Below are 14,714 nucleotides of genomic sequence, written 5' to 3'. Positions count from 1 at the left end.
ACATGAAACAGCTTATTCCAAGGTCTTCTCTTTCACAGAGAAGACATCAAGAAAGTTGTCTTGGATTTGAAGCTACTCATTATTTTTGGGAGGCACAGAAAGCACACAGCAGGTGACTTTGACACTGGAGAGAACAGCTTCAACTGTTTGCTGGCTTTGCCTGCATATAAACCCATAAGCAAAGGTGTCAGGGCTAAGGCATGAATTGATTTTCTTCATGAATACACAAAAATTCTCTCTTCATTTCTACTTTGAAGAAAAAAAAAAAGGAGAAAAACCTCATTTTTCGTTCATTATCTAGCAGTCAAGAACAGAAAAGCCATCATCAGCCTCAGATGCAAATGTTCACCTTTGCAGAAAATTACCCAGTGGAAGCAATGAATTTGGAAACTAATTACATTGTACTCTTATCACAAACCAACAGAGCATGAGTATTTGAGCCCAAATTTCTCTCTATCCAAATCCATCTTCAGAACCAACAGCCATGAAAGCATATTCTAAAGACAGCAAAACTTCATAACTCAGAGCTTCTGGGTAAGAAACTTCATTGAACAGTATCTAGTCTGAGGATGACCTGAAATACAGATCAGAGTGAAATCCTGACAAAAATCCTGTTATTTTCAAGACAGCTTGTTGCAAAGCTAGAACTCCATGGAAAAAGACTATTTTTGCTGTATTTGAGCAAATCTTTAAGAATCTTGAAATAATTAACACACATTAAGTCAGTTATTTAAGATAGTTTCTCTTACCCTTCCACGCTGGATTATTTTTGGTCGTTTCTGTGCTCTATTAATAAAAACTGGCTGTGGAGCTTTGGCATTGGGCCCAGATATTTGCATCTCAGGATAGATATTATCTAGATACCACTTAAATGACTTGCAGTTCAATCTTTTTCTCAGTTCTACACGGTCGGTAATATTTCCGTAGTTCCTCATCCTTAGCTCAGGTCTCAAAGCAAAATACTGCTCCTGTATTTAAGAGAAAAAGGTGGGCCAAAAGAGAGAATTTCAGATTAGTGATCACTACTGGCAATAAAGGCATCCTGGAGTTATTAAGTCAGATAAAGATGCATATACCATCATCAGCCTCATCTAACAGAGGCTTCTTGAAATTATTTTGATTGTTCAATGGATTGTTTTCATTGCTGTGGTATCTGACCATATTTTGTCTTCCACAGTTTCAAGCCCTCCAAGTGATCAGGGCAAACCCACTCCATATCAGAACAGACCTATAAATGGGATTACCCTGTGAAATTTAGTGGGACCACATCCTTATTCACGTGAAGAATCAGAACTATCACCTGGGCTTTCTCTGAAACCCAGTTTTAACTCATTCATCTGCACCATCTCCAGAAAGGCTCCCACAAAGTTATTTTTTCCACATTCTATTTTACAATTATACTTGGAATCTTACAGGTTAGGCAAAGACAGATTAAGATTCCAGCTCAATCTTATGTGCTGTTTGACTCTAATGCAGAAACAATGGGCACAAACAGGAATGCATGAATGTACAACATGGCACGGATATTATTGCCAAAACTAGAAGAAAAATCTCCTTATAGAGTCTTTAATTCCAGACAGATTTACAGAACTCATAGAAAAGGCACTGCATTTGCACATTAACTTGTTTACTAGATATTACTGAGAATTCAATTTTCAGGGCACTGAACTATGGTATTTTGTTGGATTAATCTCTTGGAGACACGTGGATTTCACTTACCATGATGTGGCTCTGACAGGTTTCAATTACCTCCTGCTATCTCTGATATTCAGATGACAGACAGCATCACCTCTGGACAAATAACATACCTGTCCTTATCAAGATCTTTAAGCTTTTGGATTTGCCTGATGTATCACTGTTATTTTAACAGTAGAGGAAGGAGGAGCATTAAGTACATTGTACTGTTGGCCAGCTCTGAGGAAGTCTAGAGACAGACTGGAACATCACTATCAGAAATTGATCTGCTTTAAAAAGTAGCTCTGCTATTCCAATTCCCTCTTTCCTGGTTAAAGTTCAAATTTTAGTATCCCACCTTTTATATGCTGTTTATTACCGCTGTAGACATGAACTTACTTCTACATTTTGCTTTTGACAGTTATGAAAGTTTTGCTGTACCACCTCTATAATGCAATTTCATTTATTAAGTACTGATATTCGCTCTTTGCTGCAAAACAGATCCTTCAAGTCTTATCTTTGTACTATTCATCATTAGATTGCTTGGGTATATTATACTGGCCCTAAATGTTTGTATTATACTTATAAAACCAAAAATATTTCCAGGCTTGTCCTCCATACATAAAATCTGTCACAGTGACAGGTCTCTGGCAACCATCAGAAAATCAGACTAGAAACAGCTGGAAACATTCAGGACAAATCTGTGATAAGAGTCTGCTAGAATCAGCAGTTCAAGTCCCTGCTGCATAAAGCAGTATTAGCTGGAAATTATAACAAACAATCAAGTCCAAGCTTCAGAGAAAGACATCATTAATCACGAAAGAACAACTGTGCCCAGACACCAGTAAAAGGGAAAGTGATAGATCAAACCTACCAATGCATTACAGAGATGGAGAATGGAGATAAAAAATTAATGGGCTCTAATAGATTCCTTGAACTGATGGAACATCAAGATGAAGGATGGAGTTCAAAACATCAACCTCTAAAGAATAAAAAATTAATAAAAATAAAACACTGTCTTGTATAGAAATTGTAGGGACCACAGGAGCTGACCACGCAGCAAATCCTGTGTTCTCAGAGGGCAAAATGTCATCAAGTATCCCAGAGATATGGGCTTCACAAACACTTGATTTATGCTCAAAAGCATCAGTATCAAAATCTGAAGAGATGGAAAAAATACACTTGCCCCTTGAATCCAGAAGTCAATCTTGTTTGCTCTTCCAGGGCAAGACAGACTAAGAATCAGACTGCTAATTACAACAGAAAGCAAACAAGCAGCCAACAAAATCCCTGTCTCACCATCATGGAAACTACCTGAAGGCACATGGCAGTCAGTACATGGTCACGTAACACTGATTTGGACACAAAGCAATGCAGAGTTTACAAGAGCTCATTCATCATCTTTTATTTCATTAAAGAGCCACAAAACCGAATGTCCTGCAGGCAATAAAGTAACAGGGAGGAGCACTCAAAAGCCAAATGACAATCCTACAGAATTTAGGAATTCCTATCAAAACTAACATTAGGAAATCAGAATACAGAAAGAAAACCCCACTAGAGGTATAGCAGATCCCACTGTGACACAGCCCTCTGACAAACAAGCCAGTTAACAACCAGTAAATAACCTTATTTCATGACCTGGAATTGTCTCTTACCTTGTATTCATCCATCCACACATGTGCCAGCCTCAGTGAGTTATGAGCCATAGTATCCTGTCCCCCTGGTGAGCCATAGGGACGCCTTTTACGGAAAATGTGCCCCACCCTGGAGCAGGGGATGATCAGAAGTCTTCCACCACACATCCAGATCTGTCCACACAGAAGCAGAACATACCTCATTGTTCCATTGCTCACTACCTCCTGCCCTTCGAGGGATACTTCAGTAGGGTTATACATTATGGCAGGTGTCAGCAATGTTGTCCTACTTGCCAAGTTCTCTGACAAACTAAATTTATTAGATCTTCATGTTAAAAAAGAATATTTTTGTGATCTCATCGCACTTTCCACATAACACACATTTTCTTTTCAAGAAACAAATAGAAAATTTTCTAAAATGTTATGCTCTAGTGACCTATCAGAAAACACTGAAATACATGGGCTAGGATTCAACTTGCAGATTAAGTTCCCTAAACTGATTTACCTACATGAAAATTGTCCACATTTTTGTGATAGATAACAAAGATCAGTCAGTGTATCATCAAGGGAGCCTGGAGAGCTTTTCAATTAAGTAGAAGCACTTATTTGACACAGCTGTTTGTTTCTGTTCAGTATATGGGAATTTAGAAACACTGTTCCCATTGAGATGCCACATTCAGGAGTCTTAATCCAGTTACATGGCACCAGAGATCCACATTTTTTTACACTCTACTTCCATTTCTTTTTTAGATTTTCTTTTTAAACTTCAGCTTCCAGCAAATTACCATCATTGGCCCTTTGATGAACTCACATGTTCTCCAATCTCGGAAAATTTTCTCACGTTAGCAGTTTATAATCAAGTCACTTTTAAAACTCCTCCTAGATAAGATAAAGACTCAACTTCTTTACAGATCGCCCCCAGGGAGTCAGGAGCTTCCAGAAGTTATAAAACTCTCTGAATGTACTCCAGCTTTTCAAAGCCCTTTTTATTGAAACTGTGCATTACAAGGTAAAAAAAATAATCTCCTCAAACTCCACACACTTTTACTCAGATACCTAATAACTATATTTTGTACTGAAAATTGAAAGATTTTATTTATTCAGTATATACTCCTTTCAAATCACTCAAATTTATGAAATTCCAGTTATTTGTGAACTCTAATCTTGATTTCTCTAAGGACCCAATTTGACAGATTTCTCTAAAGTTTTAAGGGGGTTGTGTTTGGTTTTGGGTTGGTTTTTTTTTATGCTAACTTCACTCTTTAATCCTCTTTTCATATCTGTCATGATAGAGTATCATTTTCAGGCTTTTGACTCCCGGTCAAACCTGTTGATGAATCCACTTCACAACAGCGAAAAGATAAACATGACAATGAGCACAAAGAGTTGTTTTTCATTCAGTGCAGTCACAGGGAAGATGAGACAAAATACAGGAAGCCCAGTGAAGCATCACTTTCAAATCTTCTCATTATGACTTTCTCATTATTTTTCCAACCAAGCTGACTCCTCTACATCACTCTTAATTTACATTTCCAGGCCCTCAAAAAGGAGGTTGAAGTGTCTAAAAAGCCTAAGAAAACATACTAAGTTTACATATTATCAACATTGCTGTGGGCCACACATCCCTAACCAGCTTGTGAAATTCATCAGACATTGCTTATAAACCCACTTCAAAACTGGGCATGATTATTCTTTTCTTATGCTTCTCTATAGCTATGATGAAACACTCAAAGAAAAAGCCAAAAACATTCAACTCCAGAGCTCAAAGTCCTCTTTAATCCTCCCATTAAAACATAACTTGAAGATTATCGTAAAGGCAATTCCCATGTGCCGAAGGCATCCTTCCCGGGAACAAAAGTGCCAATTTCTTTTCAAGTCGCTATTCCAGTGCCAAAGACACTGGGCACGGGGAAGGGAGGCAGCAGGACACTGAGGTTCACACTCCAGTGCACATAAAAGTTGATTACCCGAAAAGATATTTCCAGGTTTTCTCCTCCCCAGATGTCCATGCCACTGTCATACTGCCCCAGCTCATTGAAGTACTCACGGTCCATGGCAAACAGGCCTCCAGCCATAGTAGGGGACCTAAAAAGGACCATTGAAAGAAGTTCATTTTCTTTTAGAGGAAAAAACAACCCAGTGATTTTTGCTGAATCTGCTAGTCCCAAAGCTCAAATTTAAACCTACATAAACACAATTTAGACCCTTCAGACACCAGAAATCATCAGATGACAGTTCTAGTCTTGAAACGTTTTCAAAAGCAGATCTGTAAGTGGTATTTGTGATCTTCCATTACTCCAACACCTATTTCTTTATAGAGTGAGCTTGAGGAAAAAGGGATAGGACAGGGAAAGAGGAACAAAACAACAAAACCCCAAAACCCAATGAACCAAGACCAAAACAAAATTAAAATACAGTAAAAAAGTAAAAGCTAAGTTCACCAAGTTTTCTACAGTGAAACTTAGGAGCTGCCTTTAATTAGCTCTGTCTTTACCACAGGTTATTTTCCCCTACAGTTACAGACATGTACATTTGCACACATTGTTGTGTTCCTCCCCCTCTCACAGAGGCAAATTATACAGATCAGGACTGACTGAACTGCAGAAAGAGTAGAATCCATAATAAAAGAGTACAAAAAAAGAGTAAACCTGCTAGATCAACATGATATAGTTGGAACATACAATGGGCTAGAAACTGGCTTTGTCTCATCCTTGTTAACAAACCCCTGTGATGAAACCAGGACTAGGTCAAGATTTCTTTGCTTGTTCTCACACAATTTTCTACTACAGTTTTTGTCACTTTAAAACCTGATTTGAAAGATTGCTCTCAATTTTCCACCCCAACACCAAAATATTTCTTTATGAAGGTCTCTAAAAATGCAAAACTTTTTATTTGATGGAAAGCCATTTTCAAAGGTTAAATAGCAAGCCAGCTCCTTCTTCAAAGTAGGCAAAGACCTTTAAGTAGAAAAAGTCACTTTCATACTCAGAAAATGGCATCTTTTCAGATGATTACACTCACTTCAACTATAAAGTTCTCTGCCTCGACCATGGGAGTTTTTCCTACAAGTGAGCTGAAGGAATGCAACAACAGTGTTGACAGCAGAGAACCCTGTGCTGGAACTGCTTTGTCAGCCTGAAATGCTCTTCACTTACAGGCTAAGGAAAAAGAATGAGAGATGAAAGCAGGCCCAATTTCTGATTCAATTGGAAAATCTTACAGAAATATCACACTATCCACAAGGAGTCAGTTTGTAAACAAGGTGACATTCCTCCACCTCACAAACCTGAATTTTGTACTGAGGTCAACACCTGCAACTAGAAAAAGCATCATCAGCCTCTTGCTGTTGCTGTAGCAGCACTGGCCCTTTTCATGAAGGGATTCACTCTGAGACAGCTTCTACTCCTGTGTCTCAACCATATCTGTCTGCTGCTAAGAAAGGCTGCTGACACTGTTTTATACCAGCTACATGTCCCCTAGGAACCAGATGTTGCCAGATCTGTACAGGTGAGACAGCCATCAGTGGTTAAAAGATTAAGGAAGGTAACTTTCAAGTCCTAGTGTTAAGCTTTACCAAGAGTATTGTTTCAGAATAACTCTCAAAAGATGCCTAAAACAAATTCCTATTACCACAAACGGAGATTTTCCCAATGTAGTAATTCTTTAGCATTCCATCACAGAAATTATAGTCTGTATTAGTGGGATATGCAGGCACTCCTGGCACAAACACAGTACCAAAGTTGTCATTAAGCCAAGCACATCGACAGACTGGAAACAAACATCAATGCATACCTCAAAAATTAAACTACTGGACAGATTTAATACTGAATATCATATGCTCCTTAAGACTTCTGTCTTCAGAAAAAGCTGCTCTATAAGCATTTTTTAGAAGTGTGCTCTCTTGACCTAATAGGACAGATATAGCTAATTCATTATTAAATGCAAGAAATTAAACTGAAATAGGTAATAGTAACAAAAACTATTTCTAAGTAAAATAAGTCAGATATTTGACAGGTTAGGCATCTCCTTTTAAGCCTGCACACCCAGGTAACACTCCGTAAGGCTTCAGAAGGGCTTCTGATCATCCACCTGTTACACAGAGCTTCACACCACACAGGAGGAACCTTACTTGATTGGAGCAGTGGCTCCCTCGGGTCCTTCCAGTTCTGACAAAGGAACAAGATCCCATTTAAAGTGCAGGCCCCAGTTAAACCCTCCACGCACAACTGGGGACGAGCTGTAGGTCAGTGTGTCAGCACTGATGATGTCAATGACAGGGCACACCACAGTCCTGCGATCTTCTCTGATGGGAGTCAGCAGGGGCTGTAACCACATCTCGTTCACCTCACAGTGACTGTCCAGGAACACCAGCACTTTCCCTACAGAGGCCAAAGCACACAAAACACAAAGATCCATGGGAATATGAAACACAAACACTTATGCAGCGTCCTCACCACCCTGTGTGACAGAGAGGAAGTATCTGCACTTGGAAGCTGATAAGCCAGAGACTCCACAGGGATTGGTACAGTCACAAATGCAGAAGACAGATCCTGACTAGTCACATTTAGCTATGAAGTGCTCAAGTAGTCTGTTTGTCCATTTTAGAGGAAAAGTTTGCACAGAAAACAGGCAGAAAGTATTCTGCAACCATAATATCTTGCCCATAGAGATGTTCCTGAGACAACATCGTGCCAGGGCAAGAACAGGGAAAAATTCTACGTGGCCACACTACATTTTGTCCAATACTGGTTTTGTTTTGCAATTTCACTGACCCACTCTAAAAAAGTAACCCATTTTATTAAAAGCAAATGTCTAAAGAAAGGGGGAAAAAAAAGCAAACCAACAGCTGAGACACTCAAAGTGTCTCAAGGTTTAAAAGACACTCAAATTTGCAGTCATTGTTTGAGATAGTGCAGAGGAAGAAAAATCTGGGATGATGCTAAGCTGTGTAGCTTAGAACACAGAATGACATGCAGAGCTCCTACACTGGGCAAAAGTAACTACAGGTCAAACATTCAACGTCTGAAAAGCTGCACTGCAAGTAAAGAGAAGTCTCCCAATCAAATATTGTCAAAGTATGCAAGGAAAAGAGAAGTGTACCTGTGGCATGAGAGGCTCCAATCATCCTTCCTCTAATCAAGCCTTCCCGCTTCTCATTTCTCACCAATTTTGTGGTTTTTGGAAGCTGAGTTTTAACATAGTCACCCAAGTCTTTCTTCAAGTCAGCTGAGGAAAGGAAAACACAAATTCAACAACAGTTGTATAGAAATTCCTAAAGCTTTGTTTAAAGTACCAAGATGTTTAGCCCAAAATGGGCCATAATCTTGATGAGGAGGGTGCCCTGACACAGCACAGCTTCAAACCAGGAGTATCAAAAGGCAAGTCAGTCATCCCACATCCTCCACCTGCCCTCTAATTCCTTTAGTATGACATGACTCAAGTTAACTGGAACTACTGGACAATGTTAAAGGGAATTACTGCTGCTGAAAGAACAAAAAAAAAAAAAAGGCACTCCACAAAGAAATAGCATTTCCAAATTCTTCTCGTGGTGACTGGCATTTGCAACAGAAGTAGTGATAACCATTTCACTCTGGTAAATTACTTAAATTGCTGCATTCCATCCACAAAAACAATTGCTGACGCCTTTAAAAAGCATGAAGACACCTTACATTATGTGCACCTGCTTAGCTGACAGAACAGCACATACAAAGCACAACTCACTCACAAGTGGTTGCTTTTCTAAAATCCCAAAGGATCAAAGATACTGCTGGCAGCATGTGCTTTTTGAAGGAGTGCAAAGTTCACTGAAGTCTACAGGCACTACTGCAACTTAACTAACATCAATGGCAATTTTAAGAGGAATAATACTTTTTTCACCCGAGGACAGTGGTTTCTAACATTAAAGCAGGACTGCTAAAGAGAAGATGGACACATGGAGACTGAAGTAATGGAAAGACAAGTTAAGAAGCTTATGGAGCAACAAAGAGGAATATAAAATGAGGAAGAAAAACAAAAACACAACTGAGGCTTCACAGAGAACCTTGCTATAGAGAGGCAGATGGACTTTTGACAGAGGATATGCTGAAATATTATTCTGAAGAATGTCAGCTCAAACATTAAAGTTGCTGTTAACAAGATTAAATGCCAAAGGAATATATGTGGAAGCCAGAGCTGTGACCTTCAGGAGGAACAGGAACTTTCAGGCAGGAGACTCCCAGAAGCAATTCCAAATGTTCAGACCTCAGCCCTTGCACTGCAAGGCAGAATTGTGGATAAAGAATGAGAAGGTAACACATAGTAAATATGGTGCTGGAAAATACTCTAGGACAAGGAAAAGTCTCTGGAGAGATGCAGACAGGATTCATTTGGGTCACAGGAATTCTCTCCCCTGGTCTTGAATATGACATCATATGGCAGAGACAATAGGAAAGATTTTTTTTGGAGAAAGACTCCTAGAAAATTGATGAAATCATCTCTAGGGGCCTACCCAAATGAGATACCCAAATACACAGGACAGAAGGATTTGCAAACCTAAAATAAAACAGTTCTTGAATAATTCTTCACCTGATTTATTACAGCAAGAGAAAGACAGTGTAAACATGTAGAAAACAATGCTACAGCAGAGCAGAAAAGGTCAGTTATCAAACTTGGCACTTATGGCAGATAAGACTGCATGAAAGTGCACACAATAAAAGAGGAAATAGTTTTCCATGTGTGATGGCAGGTGCAAACTTCTGATACAAAAGGGGGGAAAAAAAAAAAGGCAAAGAGGGCACATCCATACTGGGAGCTAAACCAGGCCCACAACACAGGCTCAAGCAGCAGAATGTAAGAGCCAGCAGTACCTACGGCTGACGTGCTCTAAGAGGACAGTTTTGATCAGGACAAACTGGCATTCTGCTGGGAACTGCTCTGCCATTGCCTGGGACTGAACACATCAAGGACCACCCTCAACAGGCAGCTGAGCCTCAGGCACTTTTTGGGATTTTTGCTGTTGATGGGTTTCCATGTGTCAGCTTCATGTCCACTGGGAAGACTGATAACATCCAAAAAAACTGCTGCAATACAGCTTGCCTGATAAATTTTGCTCCCAGGAGAGACTTGATCCCTTTTAGCCAGCAGACAGTCTCCAAAAATTACTTGAGGCATTATCTTCCTCTGTATCTATGTAACAAAAGCTCCTCCAAACAAAAGGACCCTAGGATGGGAGTCAGGAGTGTTATCATTTTCAAGTATTTTAAAGTACTGAGTTGCAGACAACTTGCTCCTTTTCTGTTCTTCAGTCTCTCCTTCTACACAGCAGAATGCCTCCAGTAACAGCCTTCAACATATCCTTAGGCTGATCCATAACAGGTTAAGCCTGAATCAGGGAGGAAGATGTTGCACTAGAGAAAGAAATCTCACCTTGCAGGGAGTGGAAAGAAAAATTTAACAGTGGGTTCAGCTGAGCCATAGCAATGACTGCTTAGCTGGTAAGGCTGTTGATGATTGAGTTTAAGAAGCTTTTTAAGGCAAAACTAGGTGCAAAGACACAAGTTTTGCACAACAGCACTGATGTGCAGCACAGCTACCATATTTAAAGCTGAAGAAGTAGGCAGGCTTCCATCTAGGACACCATTTTGGAAAGGGAGTAATGAAGGGAAAATTAATTTTTAATTAAAAAACAAAACAAAGAGCCATAGAGACCAAGCAATCCACCCAAGCTCACGAGATCCATAGGACAGACAATGTTTTTGTCCATTTCCTCAGTCCCCCAACCCACTTTGCCTGTCTTTAGCTTTCCTTAGTAAGAATCCATCCATTAAAATTAAGCAGCAGTGCAAACATCTGTAGTATCATTAGCAACAAGAGCAGTAATTCTCTGTGTAAACAACATCTCCTCCTGCCTTTGGCTTCAGAACATGTTCATTTGAAGTCAGAAAGACAAAAATAGCTATTTGAATGTTTTAAACCTAATTTGGCCTTCAAATTAGCAACAGACCAGAAGAGTGATGGCACTGCCTCAACACAGTCATCAATCAAATGCATTCCCATATTCAAAAGAGTTTTGAAGTAAGCCAAGTTCTGAATACAAGGGTTACGAAACTTCAAAACAACAAATTGCACAAGAGATTTTATAGCAAAGAATATTACGCCCGAAACACAAAACAAGGTTTTAAATATTACACATTCTTATCAGCAAGGGGTGGTGTTTGTTCTCTCTTGTATCTTAACATTTGATCTGACCTCAGAGAAATGAACTTGCTGCATAAACAGGGGAATTTCGTTCTACTTGACACATATCTAATCAGTCTCTTAGAGAGACCTGAAACCACAAACCAAAAGATGGGACCAAGGGAGCTAAAATTATATGTGCTAAAGAAAAATAATAATCTAAAAATCATTTTAGAAATGCAAAAAGTTATGGACTTGTACAGAGGTGAGCAGGGAACTTGCACAGTCCTGCTGGCAAGAAGTGCTAAGTTAATACATTCCTCAACAGGCGTTTGCATTTGAAGGGCCAAAACGCTTGAATTGCGTGTCTGTCTTTGCCTTGTCCATCACTCGAGAGAAAAACGCCGAAGCATCAATCCTTCTACAGCACTGAAGCAACTGTGCAAGGCCCACCCCTCCCGGGGCCCCTCCGGGACTGCGGGAGCAGAGGCTGCTCCGAGAGCCAGGGAGAGCTGCTCCCGGGGTGGCCACAAGAGGTTGTTCGAGAGCCACGCAGAGCCTTCCCAGCAAAGCTGAGCTCCGGCCCCTGCTCGGCCCGAAATGCTGAGTAAGTACGAAAGACTGACGTGCTGTTTCCATAGTGCCACATCAACTCACCCGCCAGACCGAGCTCAGCGTGTGCATTCAGCTCCTTTCAGAGGCGCTCACAGTGAGTTCTCGCCCACCTGTGATCTGCTCTGAGCACCTGAGCAGCACCAGCAAGGTGCTGTTAAAAAAAACACACTATAAACAACTGCCTAAGGACCTCCTCTGCAAATACACACTCAGTGTGTGTAAGAGGTGAGATAAGAGGACTGTCTCTCCCTTACAGAGACAGGCTGAGAAAGTTGGGGATGTTCAGCCTGGAGAAGAGAAGGGTTAGTGGAGACCTCACAGCAGCATTCCAGTTTCTGAAGGGGGCCTACAGGGAAGCTGGAGAGGGACCCTTCGTCAGGAACTGTAGTGATGGGACAAGGAGTAACAGGCACAGATTGAAAGAGGGAAAATTTAGGTTAGTTATTACAAAGAAATTCTTCACTGTGAGGGTGCTGAGACACTGGAACGGGTTACCCTGGGAGGTGGATGCCACATCCCTGGAAGTGATCAAGGCCAGGTTAAATAAGGCCTTGAGCAACCTGGACAGTGGGAAGTATCCCTGCCCATGGCAGGGGGGAGTTGGAACTAGATGATCTTTAAGGTCCCTTTCAACTTCCTAACATTCTTTGATTCTACAAGTATTAGCTTCAAAACCTGATTTTGAATGTTAAAGCCTGTACGATACAAGGCTCCTCAGTAAAATGGCACCAGTGGCAATTTATTTTGACCAGTCAATAAAGCACAGGAAGAGACAGGAAAATCCAGAAGTGCATTAAACATCACTGAAAGTGTCTCTCACCCAGTTCACTGTTGTCATCCACCAGAATGATTTCGTGCAGGAGCTGGGGGGGGGTGCGGTCCAGGACACTGTGCACTGTGCGGAGCAGGGCAGAAAGGGCCTCGTTGTAGAAACAGATCACAACGCTGGCAGAGGGCAGGTCAGCAGGGTAGGACTTCTCTCTACATCTGCACACAGAAATACAGCACTTGTCACAATTTTCAGAGGGTTTTCCTAGAGCTAGGTCGCTACCGAAACCTCATAAATAACAGGCAAACATTAAATGTGTAGGAAAAACCTCTAACTTGAACATAAAGAGACAAAACATGTAACATCTACAGTAGGGCTCAGCACAGTGAGCTACTCTCCACAGAGTACAGACTTGCAATTAACATTGCTGCTTGTTAGCAAACAGAGGATATCATGGATTGGAGTGGGAGTAAGAATCACAGATCCTCAAGACGCAGACAACAGAAGACACTAAGGGCTTGTTTCAGTTGTCAAAACACTGTCTGGTACCCTCAGGTAGCTCAGATAGGTACAGGAATGGCAAATATGACATGAAGCCCACATAAGTGCCACAACTTTATTGGCCAGCTGCTGGACACTGGCTTGGATATCCCAGAATACCTCCACTGGTGCTAAATGCCTCTTTAGACAACCAAGGTTGGGATTCAGAGGGCAGATTAAGACACTTAAATCTAGTCACTGCTGTCAGTGGAGTCTAAATAGTGTTCAGCTCACCCTAAGGCTGTCAAGTGTGTTTTGTCAGCTGAAGATCTCTGCATGCTTCATTAACTGCACTGACTGGATCTCTGCTAATTACAACAAAAGCAGAGACAACTGACTAACAAGCACTTATCTAAGCATCTTAATCTGCAAGCTGAATCCTGCTCAAACCAAAAGATCATTCTTTCTTTCTCCTTATTTTCAAAGCTTGCCCGTATTTCTAATGGGGCACATTATCACAGACTAATGCCATATGAAGATACCAGGCATGAGGGAATCCAATGGAAATAAGAAACTATAAAAATGGAAACCCAGAAGTATTGAAGAAAAGTTTCCACCTACTTCGAATGAACTCAGCTCTGGGAGAGACATTTCATCAATTCATTACATTTATCCACGCCAGAGAAACCACTAGAAAAATAGGTGTAGGTTTATTTATTTTTCAATTCAGTGTTGGGATTTTTTCTTGTTGTTACAGCAGTGAGGTCTTCCTTCCTCATATGCACCAGATGGATCGTAGAAAAATATCTGCTCTTTAACAGAAAATATTCAGAGCAGTGCACAACCTATCACATACCTTTAGCAGGAGGCAAAAAAATTGGATCTCCAGAAACAATACTCATTCAAAAAACACAGAAAAGACCAAAGAATAAAAGTCCTAACCTCAAGCACTCCTGTTAAATAGCTGAAAAATCTGCATTCAGCAACACATGAGAATGAAAGAGTGTTTAAACGAAATGTTATACCAAAAGTGTTAAATACTACATCAGGTATAATGCGAGTAACAAGCCATTGAGCACATGAAACTATACCACATTCTCTCCAAAAATTAGTACATACTTTGCATCTCTTGTATCAGGCACCTCCCTGTGGTATCCCAGTCGATTACTGATAAGCATATTGAAAGCATGCTTCTGATAGCCCAAGTCTCTCACTTCCTGATCTTCTTCATTAAAAATCATTCCTGCAGAAGAAACACACCGAGCTCAGTTAATAGGCTCAGAAATATCACTTGGAAACAATCAAGAATTGAAACATTTGCTTTAACCTCTCCTGAATTCCATTATGTTCTTAAAAATCCCCCTGGTTTTGCAAAGTGCATTTTTAGG

The 14,714-nt window shown here is 40.5% G+C and overlaps 1 protein-coding gene across 1 annotated transcript in view; it reads right to left on the bottom strand.

Annotated features, from left to right (window-relative positions):
- The window catches only part of GALNT11 (polypeptide N-acetylgalactosaminyltransferase 11), a 46,125-nt gene that overhangs the window by 12,198 nt on the left and 19,213 nt on the right, over positions 1–14,714 (bottom strand). The window contains exons 3-9 of the mRNA XM_027727826.2: positions 14,446–14,569; positions 12,898–13,064; positions 8,409–8,534; positions 7,438–7,687; positions 5,276–5,393; positions 3,330–3,482; positions 750–968 (exon numbers count right to left, since the gene is read on the bottom strand). Of these exons, the coding sequence (XP_027583627.1) occupies positions 750–968; positions 3,330–3,482; positions 5,276–5,393; positions 7,438–7,687; positions 8,409–8,534; positions 12,898–13,064; positions 14,446–14,569 (1,157 nt within the window). The remainder of the gene's footprint in view (positions 1–749; positions 969–3,329; positions 3,483–5,275; positions 5,394–7,437; positions 7,688–8,408; positions 8,535–12,897; positions 13,065–14,445; positions 14,570–14,714) is intronic.

Source organism: Pipra filicauda, unplaced genomic scaffold (assembly GCF_003945595.2).
Source record: "Pipra filicauda isolate LSUMZ 115617 unplaced genomic scaffold, ASM394559v2 scaffold1_size10287979_pilon, whole genome shotgun sequence".
Lineage (NCBI taxonomy): Eukaryota > Metazoa > Chordata > Aves > Passeriformes > Pipridae > Pipra > Pipra filicauda.
The sequence above is the reverse complement of the archived record's forward strand: the minus strand, read 5'-3'. Positions and strand labels throughout refer to the sequence as shown.